This window comes from Symphalangus syndactylus, chromosome 13 (assembly GCF_028878055.3).
Source record: "Symphalangus syndactylus isolate Jambi chromosome 13, NHGRI_mSymSyn1-v2.1_pri, whole genome shotgun sequence".
Lineage (NCBI taxonomy): Eukaryota > Metazoa > Chordata > Mammalia > Primates > Hylobatidae > Symphalangus > Symphalangus syndactylus.
The window spans coordinates 37567768-37584701 of NC_072435.2; the positions used below are offsets into that span (position 1 = coordinate 37567768).

The 16934-nt window shown below is 51.8% G+C and overlaps 1 protein-coding gene and 1 long non-coding RNA gene across 3 annotated transcripts; one reads left to right on the plus strand and one right to left on the minus strand.

Annotated features, from left to right (window-relative positions):
• Positions 1–67: 67 nt before the first annotated feature.
• EPOR (erythropoietin receptor) lies at positions 68–6995 on the minus strand. Of its 2 annotated transcripts, XM_055239438.2 has the most exons (8): positions 6881–6995; positions 5885–6020; positions 4709–4884; positions 4470–4627; positions 3836–3989; positions 3664–3751; positions 1504–1591; positions 68–1408 (listed from the first exon to the last, which is right to left on the minus strand). In XM_055239438.2, the coding sequence occupies exons 1-8, from the start codon at positions 6993–6995 to the stop codon at positions 794–796; spliced, it is 1530 nt and encodes a 509-aa protein (XP_055095413.1). In that variant the 3' UTR covers positions 68–793. The 2 variants fall into 2 exon arrangements, with proteins under 2 accessions (XP_055095413.1, XP_055095411.1); XM_055239436.2 differs by lacking the exon at positions 6881–6995 and having other exon boundaries at positions 5885–6141.
• LOC134732289 (uncharacterized) lies at positions 3843–7464 on the plus strand. Its single transcript, XR_010115285.1, has 2 exons — positions 3843–3966; positions 4700–7464. It is a non-coding gene; the product is annotated as an uncharacterized lncRNA (long non-coding RNA).
• Positions 7465–16934: the final 9470 nt, after the last annotated feature.

Here is a 16934-nt window from a genome sequence, read left to right on the forward strand (position 1 = left end):
TTTCTTAGAACATGGCCTGTTTCAGAATTATTGTTGTTATTATTATTAGTGGCAGAGACTAGCTAGAGGCCCTTAAACAGCTTTATTCTTCCTGGGTGTACAGCTAAACACCAACCTTTCATGTGACTGGGGTCATGTGACTGTTTCCAGCCAATGAGGTGTGAGAAGAAGAGAGGAAGCCCATTTCCAGGCCAGATCCCTCAAATGACCCATTGAGGGTCATTGCTGCCCTTTTTCTTCCCTTGCTGACTGGCAGTTTGCAGAATAGGGGATCCATCTAAGTACCTAAGAGAAGGTAGAGCTACAGACTGAAAGAGTCTGAACCTCTGACTCATCCCATGGATGGCTGCCCATTTGAGCTGAGTTAGGAGAGAGAAATCATTTAATGTGGTAAGCCACTAAGATTTAAGAGCTGTTTAACATACTATTTTGTTATGTTATGAATAGCATTCAGATTGCAGATCCAGCTTCTGAATAAGCTCAAGAATTTTAACTTCTACCCCTATGGCCTATGCCCAGGGGAAGATGGGACTTACAGGGTGTTTGTAGAAATCATGGTAGAAAAACTTACATACATATGTGTATATATATATATATATATAGATACAAAAAAAACTATACATATTTAAAAATACTGCGAGGTTGTGATTTCCTGAGCAGGATGGATTGGGCAGACAAAATCAGCAATGCCCCTGCTCCTGAGAGAGGCCTCGCCATCCCTGTTCAGTAAGTCTTGAGTCTGCACTGGTTCTCTGAGTCATATTGGATCCCTGATCATCTGCAGCCTGGTGTCCTAAGAGCAAGCCATATAGCTGGGGGGCAGAGGCTCAGCGGCTGGAATAAGGCTGTTCTCATAAGGGTTGGGGTAGGGGCCATCGGATAAGCCCCCTTGGGCTCCCTGGGAGTCCCCTGAGCTGTAGTCAGTTGAGATGCCAGAGTCAGATACCACAAGGTACAGGTACTTTAGGTGGGGTGGGGTAGGGGGCAGCTCAGGGCACAGTGTCCATGAACGCAAGAGCTGGGAGCTGGGGTCCAGGATAGTGTACTTAAAGCTGGCAGCAGAGGCTCCCTCTGGGCTGGGCTTCGAGGCCAAAGCAGATGAGCAGGAGGATGCTTCTGAGCCTTCATCCATGGCCACTAAGTCCACACTGCCACCAGGCCCTGGGAGGTCCTCACTGGGCGGGTTCTGGGGTAGCAACCATTTGTCCAGTACCAGATAGGTATCCTGGGCATGCTCACTGCCCACCGGCTCCAGCAGGGGGCCCTCATCATCTGTCCCCGGCTCCACTGCCTGCATCGTCGTCCCCCAGCAGCGCTCTGAGAGGACTTCCAGAGAAGCAGGTGGGTCCTCTGTGAAGGGGGTGCAGGGGCTCCACCACAGGCAGCCATCATTCTGGTACAGCCACAGCTGAAGAAATAGCACCAACCTGCTCAGAGAGGCCTGCAGTTTGGCTGCAAGAAGCAGGGAAGCCCAGGCACTGAGGGGACAACCAGGCCACCTACCTGGAAGTTACCCTTGTGGGTGGTGAAGAGGCCTTCAAACTCGCTCTCTGGGCTCGGGATGCCAGGCCAGATCTTCTGCTTCAGAGCCCTGTTGAAGCCAATAGAAATAGTTACATAGATATGACTCATTGAATACTCACCAATACCCCCTCCACTCCCAGTCATAGGGGCACAGATACTCTTGGTCCCTGTGATCACAATGGAGGCAGAGGAGTACATCAGGGCTGGGGGACAGGGGTTTTGGCTGAAGCATTAGCAAGGCCCTACAAAAGGGTAAATGGAACAGGGTATTGAAGGGTACATAGGAGTTCAATATACATTAGTCATTCTCCCTTTAATCCTGGCCATGGCCAGGTGCAGTGGTTTACACCAGCACTATAATCCCAGTACTTTGGGAGGCTGAGGTGGGAGGATCACTTGAACCCAGGAGTTCAAGGTCAGCCTGGGAAACATAGTGAGACCCCATCTCTAAAAAAAAAATAAATAAAAAAACCCAAAACCCTGGCCCAGATTTTTCCAGGAGGTCCATGATGTCACTTCATAGATAAATATTATGTTACCTTCTGGGGTAATGAGAGAAGGCATTCAGGATAAAATCCAAGCTGGGCACGGTGGCTCACACCTATAATCCCAGCACTTTGAGAGGCTGATGTGAGCAGATCACCTGAGGTCAGGAGTTCAAGACCAGCCTGGCCAACATGGTGGAACCCCCTCTCTACTAAAACTACAAAATTAGCCGGGCATGCATGCCTGTAATCTCAGCTACTCAGGCGGTTGAAGCAGGAGAATCACTTGAACCTGGGAGGCAGAGATTGCAGTGAGCCAAGACTGCTGCCCTGGGCGACAAGAGTGACTCTGTCTCAAAAAAATAAAATCCAAACTCCTCCCCACCACCCTGCAGAAGGCCCTGCATTATATGACCCCCGTCACCTCCCTCATCTCAATATCTGCCACACCCCCTTACATACTACTCTAGCCATGTGGCAATTATTATTTTTTTTTGAGATGGAGTTTCACTCTTGTTGCCCAGGCTGGAGTGTGACGGCACAATCTCGGTTCACCTGCAACCTCCACCTCCCGGGTTCAAGCAATTCTCCTGCCTCAGCCTCCCAAGTAGCTGGGATTACAGGCATGTGCCACCACGCTTGGCTAATTTTGTATTTTTAGTAGAGATGGGGTTTCTCCATGTTGGTCAGGCTGGTCGCGAACTCCCAACCTCAGGTGATCTGCCTGCCTCGGCATCCCAAAGTGCTGGGATTACAGCACGGTGCCCGGCCATGCCATGTGGCAATTCTTGAAGCTGGCTGAATGTTCCAATCTCATTCCCACCTCAGGGCCTTTGCACTTGCTGTTTCTTCTCCCCACTTTTCAAGCGGCTGCTTCCTTCCAATCTTCAGGTTTCCGCTCTGATGTCACCTCCTCCTGGAGGCCTTCCCTGACCATCCTGTCATGTCACCACATCCTGTTTGTTTCTGTGATATCACTCATTACAATTTATCATCAAATATTTCTTGGGTCCCTTGTTTGTTGACTTGAGATCCACAAGGTCAGGGACTTGTGGTCAGGGTCTAGCTTCTTCTCCATTCTTTCTCCAGTGCCTGGCACATGTTTGGCACTCTGTATGTATTTTCCAACCAAGTAAATGAACAGGGCCATGAAAGACGACTAGAAGATTGCTTAGCAGACAAGGCAGGAAGGGCATTCCAGGCAGAGGGAACAGCATGGGCAAAAGCTTGGGGGTGTGAAATCACCTAGTGTGTGCCTGGAATTACAAGTACCTCAGAATGGCTGGTCTGATCATAGTGTGTGAGTAGCTTGACCGCAGGGGTGGGGAGGCATTCAGGGGCTTAAATTCTTTCACTAAATCCATCTAGTTGATTTTACAAAGGTGATGACACTGGGGAAAGGAGCTAACAAAGGGACCCAAGAAATGGCAGCCCCTGATGTAGAAGGAAAATCAGGTGAAAGTCCCTAAGAGCAGAAAATGTTAACGGAGAGTCTGGGTCTAGTCTGGCATGCATCCCAGCCCTGCCACTGACGTGAATCCTTACTGCGTGACCTTGGGCAAGTGCGTGTCTCTCTGTGAGCCTAGGTTTCCATAGTGAAAGAGGACCGTTGGCGGGGAGGAGTCTGGGCCCAGCGCCCAAATGGGGAGCTCACCGGCGGTGGGAGAGCAGCGCGAGCACGGTCAGCAGCACCAGGATGAGCACGAGAATGAGGGAGAGCGTCAGGATAAGGCGGTCCAGGTCTAAGAGGCGGGGAGGAGGTCAGGGCGGTGGGCTTGCCCTGTGATTCGCCCCGGCTCCTCCTACACCCCGGCCTGGGGCCTCACCACTAGGCGTCAGCAGCGACACAGGCTCCGACCAGGCGCTCCAGAAGCCGCCGAAGCTCGGCTCAGCCATACGCGCGCGGACGGCGAAGGTGTAGCGCGTCCGGCCCCGCAGGTTGCTCAGCACACACTCGGTGCGACCCTCCAGGATCTCCACCTGGGGGCGGAACCAGGGCAAGGGAGGCGTGGCAGACAAAAATAGATCACGTGGGGGCGGGCCCTGGTGGAACTGAGCCGATCAGGAGAAAGGAAAACGGTGCCCTAGAATTGCAATGGGACCAATAAGAGTAGGGGGAGGAGCCCAAGGAAGCTCAGGGCCAATCAGAGAGAGCCTCTGGTACCAAGGGGCGGGACCCGGACAATTTAATAACTGGGCTAGCATGCGTAGAGGCAGCCGGGCGCTAAAGGGGTCTAGGGTTACGGGCTGGAGGGAGAAGAAGTTGGGGTTCAGCAGGCTTGCGAGGACATTAGGAAAGGGGGAGTGTCTGTGGGCGTGGAACGGTCTTCAGCACCAGGGTAATGGGATGTGGGATGTCACGGACCGGCCCTGAAGGCGGCACCGGGCGCGACCTCGAGAGGCGTGGCTGGGCCGTAGTCAGTAGAGCTTTGGGGGCTGGGCCGTAGGGGCTGGCCTCACCCTCTGCATGCTCCCTGCGCCGTTGCCGGCAGAGACGTCCACCTCGTAGCGGATGTGGGACGTCATGGGTGTCTCAGGCGGCGGGAGCCAGCGCAACACTACGTGGCCGCTCTCGTCAGCCAACCGCGCCACCAGCCCCACGGGGGCGTCCAGGAGCACTGCAGGCATGGGAGTTGGTCAGGTGGGCGAGGACTGAGACCCCTCTCTTCCGACCACTCCTCCGTTCCCAGAGCACTTACCTACTTCATTGATGTGGATGACACGGTGATATCGCGGAGCGCCGGAGGCTGCTGTGACGCGTAACTCTAGGGGCACGAAGCTCGACGTGTCGGCTGTAGGCAGCGAACACCAGAAGCGCACCGCACCACGAGCCGTGGGAGCCTGGTGCAGGCGACACAGCTTCCATGGCTCATCCCTATGCGCCCAGGGACCCGGGAGGGAAGGGAGCAGGTTGGGAGGGGGGACCGGGGAGTTGGCATTGCCCGGCCTGTGGGGGGGCTGTGTGTATGTGTGACACAAGGTCTAGCCTTGTGTGTGTGTGTGTGTGACAAGGTCTTCCTTCGTCGCCCAGGCTGGAGTGCAGTGGCACGATCATGGCTCACTGCAGCCTCAAATTCTGGGGCTTAAGGGATCCTCCTACCCCAGCTTCCCAAGTAGTTGAGACCACAGGCACGCGCCACGCCTGGCTTTTTTTTTTTTTTTGAGACGGAGTTTCGCTCTTGTTGCCCAGGCTGGAATGCAATGGCGCTACCTCGGCTCACCGCAACCTCCGCCTCCCGGGTTCAAGTGATTCTCCTGCCTCAGCCTCCCGAGTAGCTGGGATCACAGGCATGCGCCACCACGCCCGGCTAATTTTGTATTTTTAGTACAGATAGAGTTTCTCCATGTTGGCCAGGCTGGTCTGAAACTCCCGACCTCAGGTGATCCGCCCGCCTCAGCCTCCCAAAGTGCTGAGATTACAGGGGTGAGCCACTGCGCCCAGTCAAATTTTTTAAGAGACGGAGATCTCGCTGTGTTGCCCAGGCTGGTCTTGAACTCCTGGGCTCAAGCAGTTCTTCCGCCTCGACCTTCCAAAGAGTTGGGATTACAGGCATGAGCCACTGCTGGCCTCCTTTTGGATACTACCTCGAGAAGGCGTCCCAGCCCCGACGTAGTAACGCCTTACCCTCTATTTGGAGGCGTTATATTCCCAGCCTGATGTTTGGGGTCGCGTTCCAGCGGTGATCGCGGGAGTGTTCGCGCCCCGGCCCATAGGGGGCGTGCCAGCCCTGGACCCGCAGGTTTCCCTCCAGTGACCACGACTGGAGGCGCCGTCGGGCCTCAAACAGCAGGGGACATACGAGGCTACGACCTCCAGGGAGCTCTGCCCCACCCCCTCCCTCAGCCCATGGAGGCGCCCGCCGGATCGGACTCACTCGAGCTGGTAGGAGAAGCTGTAGTTTCCCGGGCCCACCCCAGCGCTCGCCGCTTCCTCCCAGAAACACACCAAGTCCTCCAACCGCTCGGTGAAGCACAGAAGCTCTTCGGGCCCGCGGGCAGCCAGCAAGGCCGCTGGGGAGGGGCGACAAAGGAAGGGCATGGGGGTCTGAACTCTATCCTCGGGAGACAGCCCCCTCCTCTTCCCTCCCGCAGCCTGGGCGGACCCGATAAGAAAAAAGCCCCGCCCTGCCATCTCTCCAAGAGGGGCCCTTGGAGGGGTCCGCAGAGGTGGTGCCCCCCTAATTCCCAGGGGCAAATTGCTCGTCTTACTGTCCCCCGCCGTCACCACTCGCGTACACCTGCCCACGCTGCGGCCACTGAGCTGGGCGCGGCGTTCAAGACCTCGAGCTCAGGACTGCCAGCCCCGCCCCAGCCTAGGACACGCGCGCAGCTGGGGATGTGTGCGGAGAGGCGGGCCCCCTATCGGCCCCGGCAGGCTCCCCGCCAACCGATAGCGCCAACCGTGCCCCCCGCCTCCCTCCCTCCACCGGGCCGGGCAAATGATCTGGCGCCCTCACACAAACCGTGTTTACAGTAGCCTGTGGCTTGGCCCCTCTAACTCGGACCCGGGCTTTATCCTCCCTCCCCTAGGGAGGGTCGGCTTGGTCCCCACCCCCCCAGGGACCTTAGCACCAAGTCTGCCCCTTTAGGATTTAGCATGTCCCAGACTCCCTGAAAAGGTAAAACGGGAACCTTAAGCCCACTCTAGCTCTTCCCTGGGACGCGATCAGTAGTCTTGGATCCTAACATACCCCACCCCGCCCCCCACCCATCCAGGACCCAGTCTAAGGGTTCAGATGCCAGCTTGGCCCCCAGAACCCGGTCAGGAAGTCCAGAAACAGGCATGACCCCCAGGACCTAGGCTGGGAGTTCAGGCCCCAGTATGGTCCTGCAGGCTCCAGTGTAGGGGTCCACACGCAGCTCATCCTTACCTTTGCTCTCGAACTTGGGGTCCGGGAGGTTGGGCGGGGGCGCCCAGGCGGCCCCAGCGAGCAGGAGACAAAGGGAGCCGACCTGGGGCCAGAGGGACGCCCCGAGGTGGTCCATGATACAGCCCCCGCCACTGGAAGCCCAGGGCTCCTGCCCCTCCGTCCCCCACCCCTGGCACAGTCCACAGCTGGGTCAGCAGCTGCCTCCGCCGGACGCAGCTGACCAGGCCCTTCCCGACCAGGCGCCTCTAAGTGGCAGATCCCCGAGGGGGCGGGGCCAGCACTCAGCCTGGGTAGAGATAAGTGCCTGGCGGGAGGAGGCAGGGGCCCTTCCCGAGCCCAGAGGCCGCTTGGGGGCAGGGGAAGGAGTTGGGCTGCAACAGTTCCCGTTCTGGCTTCAGACACACTTTTTTTTTCCTATGTGGCCCTGGACAGGTGACTTACCTTACCTGAGCTTCGGACTTCTCATCTGTAAAATCTAGCCTGGCACATAGCGAACGTTCCAAAAAATGTATCTACTGATTTTATTGCAGAAATCAGCGTCTCTTCCCAGCCTGGAAATAAATAAAAATTATTTTCTCTCTCTCTCTCTCTCTCTCTCTCTCTCCTTCCTTCCTTCCTTCCTTCCCTCTCTCTCTCTGTCTCAGTCAGGGTGTTGCTCTGTCACCCAGGCTGGAGTGCAGTGGCACAATCATAGCTCACTGGACGGAAGCAATCTGTGCACCGCACCTGGCTAATTTTTAAAATTCTTTGTAGGGATGGGATCCCACTGTGTTGTCCAGGCTGGTCTTGAAATCCTGGACTTAAGCAATCCTCCAGCCTCCATCTCCCAATGTGCTGGGAATACCAGCATGAGCCACTGAAGCCGGCCAATAATAATCCTTACAACGACCAGCAGTTGAGTGTTTGCACAGTGCTAGGCCATGCTTCTGGACAGTATGCATAATATGTGAGATTTTCATTTATGAATTTTTGGGAAAAAAATTTTTACCACCCACATTTTTATTCTCTTGGGCTGGGCCCAGTGGCTCACGCCTATAATCCCAGCACTTTGGGAGGCCGAGGCAAGCAAATCACTTGAGGTCAGGAGTTTGAGACCAGCCTTGCCAACATGGTGAAATCCCATCTCTACTAAAAATACAAAAATTAGCCAGGTGTGGTGGCGTGTGCCTGTAATCCCAGCTACTCAGGAGGCTGAGGCATGAGAACTGCTTCAATCTGGGAGATGAAGATTGCAGTGAGCCAAGATCATGCCACTGCACTCCAGCCTGGGCAACAGAGTGAGACCCCATCTCAAAAAATAATAATAATTGGCTGGGTGCAGTGGCTCATACCTGTAATCCCAACACTTTGGGAGGCCGAGACAGGTGGATCATGAGGTCAGGAGTTCGAGACCAGCCTGGCCAACATGGCAAGACCATGTCTCTACTAAAAATACAAAAATTAGCCAGGCGTAGGCCAGGCGCAGTGGCTCATGCCTGTAATCCCAGCACTTTGGGAGGCCGAGGTGGGCAGATCACGAGGTCAAGAGATCAAGACCATCCTGGCCAACGTGGTAAAACCCTGTCTCTACCAAAAATACAAAAATTAGCTGGGCGTGGTGCTGCATGCCTGTAATCCCAGCTACTTGGGAGGCTGCAGGAGAATCGCTTGAACCCAGGAGCCGGAGGTTTCAGTGAGCCGAGATTGTGCCACTGCACTCCAGCCTGGTGACAGAGTGGGACTCCCTCTCAAAAAAAAAAAAAAAAAAAAAAAAAAAAAGAAAAGCCGAGCGTGGTGGCAGGTGCCTGTAATCCCAGCTACTCAGGAGGCTGAGGCAGGAGAATTGCTTGAAACTGGAAGGCAGAGGTTGCAGTGAGCTGAGATCGCACCATTGCACTCCAGGCTGGGCAACAAGAATGAAACACTGTCTCAAAAAAATAAATAGGCCAGGAACAGTGGGCTCACGCCTGTAATCCCAGCACTTTGGGAGGCTGAGGCGGGTGGATCACAAGATCAGGAGATGGAGACCATCCTGGCTAACACGGTGAAACACTGTCTCTACTAAAAATAGAAAAAATTAGCCAGGCGTGGTGGCACGCGCCAGTAGTACCAGCTACTCGGGAAGCTGAGGCAGGAGAATGGCGTGAACCCGGGGGGTGGAGCTTGCAGTGAGCCAAGATCACGCCACTGCACTCCAGCCTGGGCAACAGAGTGAGACTCTGTCTCAAAAAAATAAATAAATAAAATAAATAAATAAAAATAAAAGTAAATAAATAAAAATAAAATAAAATAGCAATACTCCCACCCTGTTGCTATTAAGCAGGTGGGTTTTTTGTTTTTGTTTGCAGCCAATGTGCTGATTGTCACCTGACATGTATTTGATGTTTTGTTGATTCACTGCCCTTACTACTCCATGAAAACAGGGATTTTTTTTTTTTTAGATGGTGTCTTGCTCTGTCACCCAGGTTGGAGTGCAATGGCACAATCTTGGCTCACTGCAGCCTTCGCCTCCTGGATTCAAGCGATTCTTCTTCCTCATCCTCCAGAGTAGTGGAGACTACAGATGTGTGCCACCACACCCAGCTAATTTTTGTAGTTTTAGTTGAAACGGGGTTTTGCTGTGTTGGCCAGGCTTGTCTCGAGCTCCTGACCTCAAGTGATTCCCCCGCCTCAGCCTCCCAAAGTGCTGGGATTACTGGCGTGAGTCACTGAGCCCAGCCAGGGATTTTTTTTTTTTTTTTTTTTTTGTGGAGTCTCGCTCTTGTTGCCCAGGCTGCAGTACAATGGCATGATCTTGGTTCACTGCAACCTCCGCCTCCCGGGTTCAAGTGATTCTCCTGCCTCTGCCTCCCGAGTAGCTGGGATTACAGGCACCCGCCACCACGCCTGGCTATTTTTTTGTATTTTTAGTAGAGACGGGGTTTCACCATGTTGGCCAGGCCGGTCTCGAACTCCTGGCTTTGTGATCTGCGCGCCTTGGCCTCCCAAAGTGCTGGGATTACAGGCATGAGCCACCGCACCCAGCCTCAGGCAGGGATTTATTTTTACCCTTTTGTTCTTTGCTGTATCCCTAGCATATAGAACAGGGCCTGGCACACAGTAGAAGCTCAAGAAATATTTTGTGGAGTAAAAGATTAGAGATGTAGAGAAAATCAAGCTGAGAGAGGTAGAGAAACAGCTGATCTCGTGTTAGCCACTGGGTACAACTGTGCCTGCGTAACCCTGTGCTTTTATTTTTTTATTTTTTATTTTTTTTGAGACGGAGTCTCGCTCTGTCGCCCAGGCTGGAGTGCAGTGGCGCAATCTCGGCACACTGCAAGCTCCGCCTCCCGGGTTCACGCCATTCTCCTGCCTCAGCCTCTCGGAGTAGCTGGGACTACAGGCGCCCGCCACCACGCCCGGCTAATTTTTTTTTTGTATTTTTAGTAGAGACAGGGTTTCACCGTGGTCTCGATCTCCTGACCTCGTGATCCGCCCGCCTCGGCCTCCCAAAGTGCTGGGATTACAAGCGTGAGCCACCGTGCCCGGCCTAACCCTGTGCTTTTAAAAAACGGAAGTCAACGCAAATCTCTTCCTCAGGAAATTGATATTTAGACATGTGAGAGGGAGGCAGAACAAACAAGACAGACACCTGTTTCATAACTTTGGTCACAATAAATTGTTATGAATGGCAAACCGGCCCCAGAGTTAAATGCATGTTTTCTGGAGTTGGATCAATATTTGAACAGCACCTGCTTACCATGGGACCTTGAGTAAGTTACTTAACCCTCCCTTGCCTGAAGCCTGGCTGACATGGTGAGACCTCGTCTCTATAAAACACGTTTTTTTGTTTGTTTGGGTTTTTTTTGTTTTTTTAAGTAAGCCAGATGAGGTGGCACACGTCTGTGGTCCTAGCTACTCGGGAGGCTGAGGTGGGAGGATCACTTGAGCCCAGAAGGTGTAGGCTGCAGTGAACCATGTTCATGCTGCTGCAATCCAGCCTGGGTGACAGAGTGAGATCCCGTCTCTACAAAACATTTTTTGTTTGTTTGTTTGTTTGTTTGAGAGACGGAGTCTTTCTCTGTCACCCAAGCTGGAGTGCAATGGCGCCATCTCGGCTCACTGCAACCTCTGTTTCCCGGGTTCAAGCTATTCTCCTGCCTCAGCTTCCCTAGTAGCTGGGACTACAGATGTGTGCCACCATGCCCAGCTAATTTTTTTATTTTTTTTAGCAGAGATGGGGTTTTGCTATATGTTGGCCAGGCTGGTCTCAAACTCCTGACCTCAGGTGATGCGCCTGCCTTGGCCTCCCAAAGTGTTGGAGTGTTGGAATTACAGGTGTGAGCCACCATGCCCAGCCAACTTTTTTTTTTTTTTTTTTTTGAGACGGAGTCTCGCTCAGCTGCCCAGGCTGGAGTGCAGTGGTGCGACCTCAGCTCACTGGAACCACCATCTCCTGGGTTCAAGTGAGTCTCCCATCTCAGCATCCTGAGTAGCTGGGATTATAGGCACCCACCATCGCTAATTTTTGTATTTTAGTAGAGACAGAGTTTCACCATGTTGGCCAGGCTGGTCTTGAACTTCTGACCTCAGGTGATCCACCCGCCTCAGCCTCCCAAAGTGCTAGGATTACAGGCGTGAGCCATCTCACCCGGCCAACTTTGTTTTTAAGTTAGCCAGGCGAGGTGGCATGCATCTGTGGTCTGAGCTACTCAGGGGGCTGAAGTGGGATGATTAATTGAGCCTAGGAGGCGGAGGCTACAGTGAACCATGTTCACACCACGGCACTCCAGCCTGGGTGACAGGGTGAGACCCCATCTCAAAAAAAAAAAAAAAAAAAATAGTGGACGGTAAGTATCTCTTCTGGCGCAGACATGGTGGCTCATGCCTGTAATTCCAGCACTTTGGAAGGCCGAGGCAGAAGAATCAATTGAAGATAGTAGTTTGAGACCAGCCTGGGCAACATAGCAAGACCCTGACTCTACAAAAAAGAAGAAAAATTAGCCTGGTGTGGTGGTATGTGCCTGTAGTCCCAGCTACTCAGGAGGTTGAGTAGGATCACCTGAGTCCAGGAGTTCGAGGCTGCCGCGAGCTATGATCGCACCACTGCACTCCAGTCTGGTTACAGAGCAAGACACTGTCTCTAAAAATAAATAAATAAATAAATAAATAAATAAATAAATAAATAAAACGTATAAAGTGAAAATAGTGTCTACTCCATAGGGCTACGGTAAGGATTAAATTAGATTGTGTCAAATTTTTTTTTTTCTTTTTTTGAGATGGAATTTCGCTCTTGTTGCCCAGGCTAGAGTGCAATGGCGCAATCTCGGCTCACTGCAACCTCTGCCTCCCAGGTTCAAGTGATTCCCCTGCCTCAGCCTCCCGAGTAGCTGGGATTACAGGCATGTACCACCACGCTCTGCTAATTTTGCATTTTTAGTAGAGACGGGGTTTCTCCATGTTGAGGCTGGTCTCGAACTCCTGACCTCAGGTGATCCGCCCGCCTCAGCCTCCCAAAGTGTTGGGATTACAGGCGTGAGCCACCGCACCCGGCCCCTGTGTCAAGTTCTTAAAACAGTTCTCGATATACAATAAGCATTCAGTAAGTATAGCAATTTGCTTAAACTAGTTCAAGAAGGATGTTGAACTAATAACCAAATGATCTTAAGAGGCCGGGTGTGGTGGCTCATGCCTGTAATCCCAACACTTTGGGAGACAGAGGAAAAAAATACCCATTTGGGCAAAAAATATCCAAATTGTCTTAAGGTCTTTCATTTCTTTTCTTTTTCTTTTTCTTTTCTTTTCTTTCTTTCTTTTTTTTTTGAGACAAAGTCTCTCTTTGTCACCCAGGCTGGAGTACAGTGGTGCAATCTCGGCTCACTGCAACCTCCGACTGCCGGGTTCAAGCGATTCTCTCCTGCCTCACTCTCCTGAGTAGCTGGGATTACAGGCGTGCGCCATCACGCCTGGCTAATTTTTGTATTTTTATTTTTATTTTTTTTATTTTTTATTTTTTTTGAGACAGAGTCTTGCTGTCGCCCAGGCTGGAGTGCAGTGGCGTGATCTCAGCTCACTGCAAGCTCCGCCTCCCTGGTCCATGCCATTCTCCTGCCTCAGCCTCTCTAGCAGCTGGGACTACAGGCGTCTGCCACCACGGCAGGCTAATTTTTTGTATTTTTAGTAGAGACGGGGTTTCACTGTGTTAGCCCGGATGGTCTCGATCTCCTGACCTCGTGATCTGCCCGCCTCGGCCTCCCAAAGTGCTGGGATTACAGGCGTGAGCCACCGCGCCCGGCCCAATTTTTGTATTTTTAGTAGAGATGGGGTTTCACCATGTTGGTCAGGCTGGTCTCGAACTCTTGACCTCGTGATCCACCTGACTCGGCCTCACAAAGTGCTGGGATTGCAGGCATAAGCCACTGTGCCTGGCCAGTCTTAAGGTCTTAATACTCACAGGAGATCAAAATTTTTAAAAAAAAGCCTGTAAAGGAGCGGCCAGACACGGTGTGGCTCACGCCTGTAATCCCAGCATTTTGGGAGGCCAAGGCAGGTGGATCATGAGGCTAGGAGTTTGAGACCAGTCTGATCAAAATGGTGAAACCCCGTCTCTACTAAAAATGCAAAAATTAGCCAGGCGTGGTGGCACGTGCCTGTTATCCTACTTACTCAAGAGGCTGAGACAGGAGAATCGCTTGAACCCGGGAGGCGGAGGTTGTAGTAAGCCAAGATCTCCCCATTGCACTCCAGCCTGCGCGACAAAGCGAGACTCTGTCTCAAAAAAAAAAAAAAAAAAAAAAAAAAAAGCATGTTGTCTGCTAGTAATTGGTCTTTCATCAGAACTTATATGATACTTAAATTTCTCTATCTCTTCTCCCAACCCACATAATTCCTGGGCATTCCTCATTATTGCTCCAGGGATAATGTTTGAAAACCTAGTGATTATTTTTTGCCCATTCACCAGAACTCCCCCTTCTCCTCATAACAGCCCCCACATTTAATGTCCACTTATGGACTCTCCCAGGCTCCACCCCTGTGATTCAAAGTTTCTGTGCCAGCTCAAAGGGTGGGCACAGGACCCAGGCCTGGCTAATCAGCACATCTCATTCCCCTGAACACAGTGATTGGTTTAGGGGTGGACACATGACACAAATTGGCCCAATGGGCGCCTGCTCTGGGACTTTTTGCTGGAGCTGATGGGAAGGAGGGGCTCTGCTTGCATGGGATGGGGGAGCTGTTGGGATATAAGCCTATGCCTCCACAAGGTATGAGCCTGCCTTGGAGTAGAGCTATATATATATATATATATATATATATATTTTTTTTTTTTTTTTTGTAGAGATGGAGTCTTGCTCTGTCTCCCAGGCTGGAGTGCAGTGGCGTGATCTCGGCTCACTGCAACCTCTGCCTTCCGGGTTCAAGCAATTCTCTTGCCTCAGCCTCCCAAGTAGCTGGGATTACAAGTGTGTGCCACCACACCCAGCTATGAGTAGAGCTATATTAAATAAAATATTCTTTGGGCTACTGTAACAGCAACTCAAATAATAGTGGCTTAAGTAAGATAAACATTTATTTCTCTGTTATGTAACACTCCAAGTATCAACAGTCCAATATGGCAGCTCCCTGGTCTCATAGGCCCAGGCTCCTTTTAGCTTGTTGTTCAACTATTCAGAGGGTGTGAACAACCTAATCCAGAATGATCCACTCTACATCTTCATTCCGACCAGCAGGAGGGAGGAAAGGGGGAAAAGAAGGACACACCGCTTCCCTTTAAGGGCAGGCTTTGAAATTTGTTCACATCCTTTCCCTTTGTATCTTATTGGCCAAGACTTAGCCAATGGCCAGATATGACCACACCTTGCTGCAGAGGAGGTGGGAAATATGGCTTTTACTTTGGGAAGCCAGCTAAAAATCAGTGGTTCCATTACCATAGAAGAGGGTGATTAAATTTGGGGGGACAATGGACTATCTCATTCTCAGAGCAAATCAGAGCAAAGAGACAGCAAGAAAGCCCTGATGACATCTTTTTTTTTTTTTATTAATTTTTTTTGCATACAAAAACAATAAACATTTTCTAAAAATACATACAAACAAAAAGATGCGTATCAAACATATTAGGAAGGTTGCACATGGGAAGTCGGGGAATAGAAATGGGGGTGGGAGTTAAAATAAATGAGAGAGGGACTTTATATGGATCAGTGATAATAACTCAATCCTCTATTTGACAAAGAAGAGGGAGAAGGAAGAGGAAGAAAAAGAAAGTGGGATAAAGGATCAGAAAGGGAGGAAAATAGAAAAAATTAGAGTATGACTCCAGGGTAGACCTGTTTTGTTGTCATTGAGTTGGTTGGTTGGTTTGTCTGTTGTATTCTTCATGTTTCGCCAAGTTGGCCAGACTGGTCTCGAACTCCTAGCCCGAAGTGATCAACCCGCCTCGCCCCCCAGAGTGCCAGGACCACAGGCGTGAGCCACCACGTCCAGCCCCCACATTGCTTCTGGCCTCCGTGGTAGACCTCCCAGACGGAGCGGCCAGGCAGAGGAGCTCCTCACTTCTACCCAGACACGGGGCGGCCGGGCAGAGGGGCTCCTCACTTCCCAGACGGGGCGGCCAGGCAGAGACGCTCCTCACTTCTTCCCAGATGGTGGGTGGCCGGGCAGAAGCGCTCCTCACTTCCCAGACGATGGGTGGCCGGGCAGAGGCGCTCCTCACTTCCCAGACGGGGCAGCCAGGCAGAGGCGCTCCTCACTTCCCAGACGGTGGGTGGCCGGGCAAAGGTGCTCCCCTGATGACATCTTTTGAGTGCCTGGATGCAACTGTGCCTGAAGCCCTACTCATTGGACATTTCAATTGCATGAGCCACAAATTTCCTTTTTTGCACATGCCTGTTTGAATTGGATTTTTGGTTGCTTGCAACAGAAAGAACTCTGATTAGTGCAATGAGATGTAAAGACCATAGCTGATGTTCTCTGCTGAGTAGGAGCTCATAAGTGGGCATATTATTGTTGCTGTGACTATGTTGCAGTTCGCCCTACAGCTCATTTCATCCTCTCTATTGTACTCCAACGCTGACAGAGAGACCACTCCTCTCTTTTCATCCTCACGATTTTTTCTTTTTCTTTTCTTTCTTTTTTTTTTTTTCCAGATGGAATTTTGCTCCTGTTGCCCAGTCTGGAGTGCAGTGGAGGGATCTCGACTCACTGCAACCTCCGCCTGCCTGGTTCAGGTGATTATCCTGCCTCAGCCTACCGAGTAGCTGGGATTACAAGAGCCTGCCACCACGCCCGGCTAATTTTTTGTATATTTAGTAGAGATGGGGTTTCACCATGTTGGCCAGGCTGGTTTTGGAATCGTGGCTTCAAGCAATCCACCCGTCTTGCCCTCGCAAAGTGTTAGAGCCACTGCGCCCAGACTTTTTTTTTTTTTTTGAGATGGAGTCTCACTCTGTCACCCAGGCTGGAGTGCAATGGCATGATCTCAGTTTTCTGCAACCTCCACCTTCTGGATTCAAGCAATTCTCCTGCCTCAGCCTCCTGAGTAGCTGGGGTTACAGGCACCCACCACCATGCCCAACTAAGTTTTATATTTTTTAGTAGGGACAGGGTTTTACCATGTTGGCCAGGCTGACCTTGAACTCCTGACCTCAAGTGATCCACCCACCTCAGCCTCCCAAAATGATGGGATTACAGGTATGAGCCACCTCGCCTGGCCCTTTTTTTGCTTTTTGAAACAGGATCTCGCTCTGTGACCCAGGCTGGAGTGCAGTAATCTAGACTCACTGCAACCTCCACCTCTTGGGCTCAAGTGATCCTCATGCTTCAGCCTCCAGAGTAGCTGAGACAACAGGTGCAGGACACCAAACCTGGCTAAAATTTTTTTTTTTTTTTTTTTTTTGAGATGGAGTCTCGCTCTGTCGCCCAGACTGCAGTGCAGTGGTATGATCTCGGCTCACTGCAAGCTCCACCTCCTGGGTTCACGCCATTCTCCTGCCTCAGCCTCCCGAGTAGCTGGGACTACAGGCGCCCGCCACCATGCCCAGCTAATTTATTTGTATTTTTAGTAGAGACGGGGTTTCACCATGTTAGCCAGGATGGTCTCAAT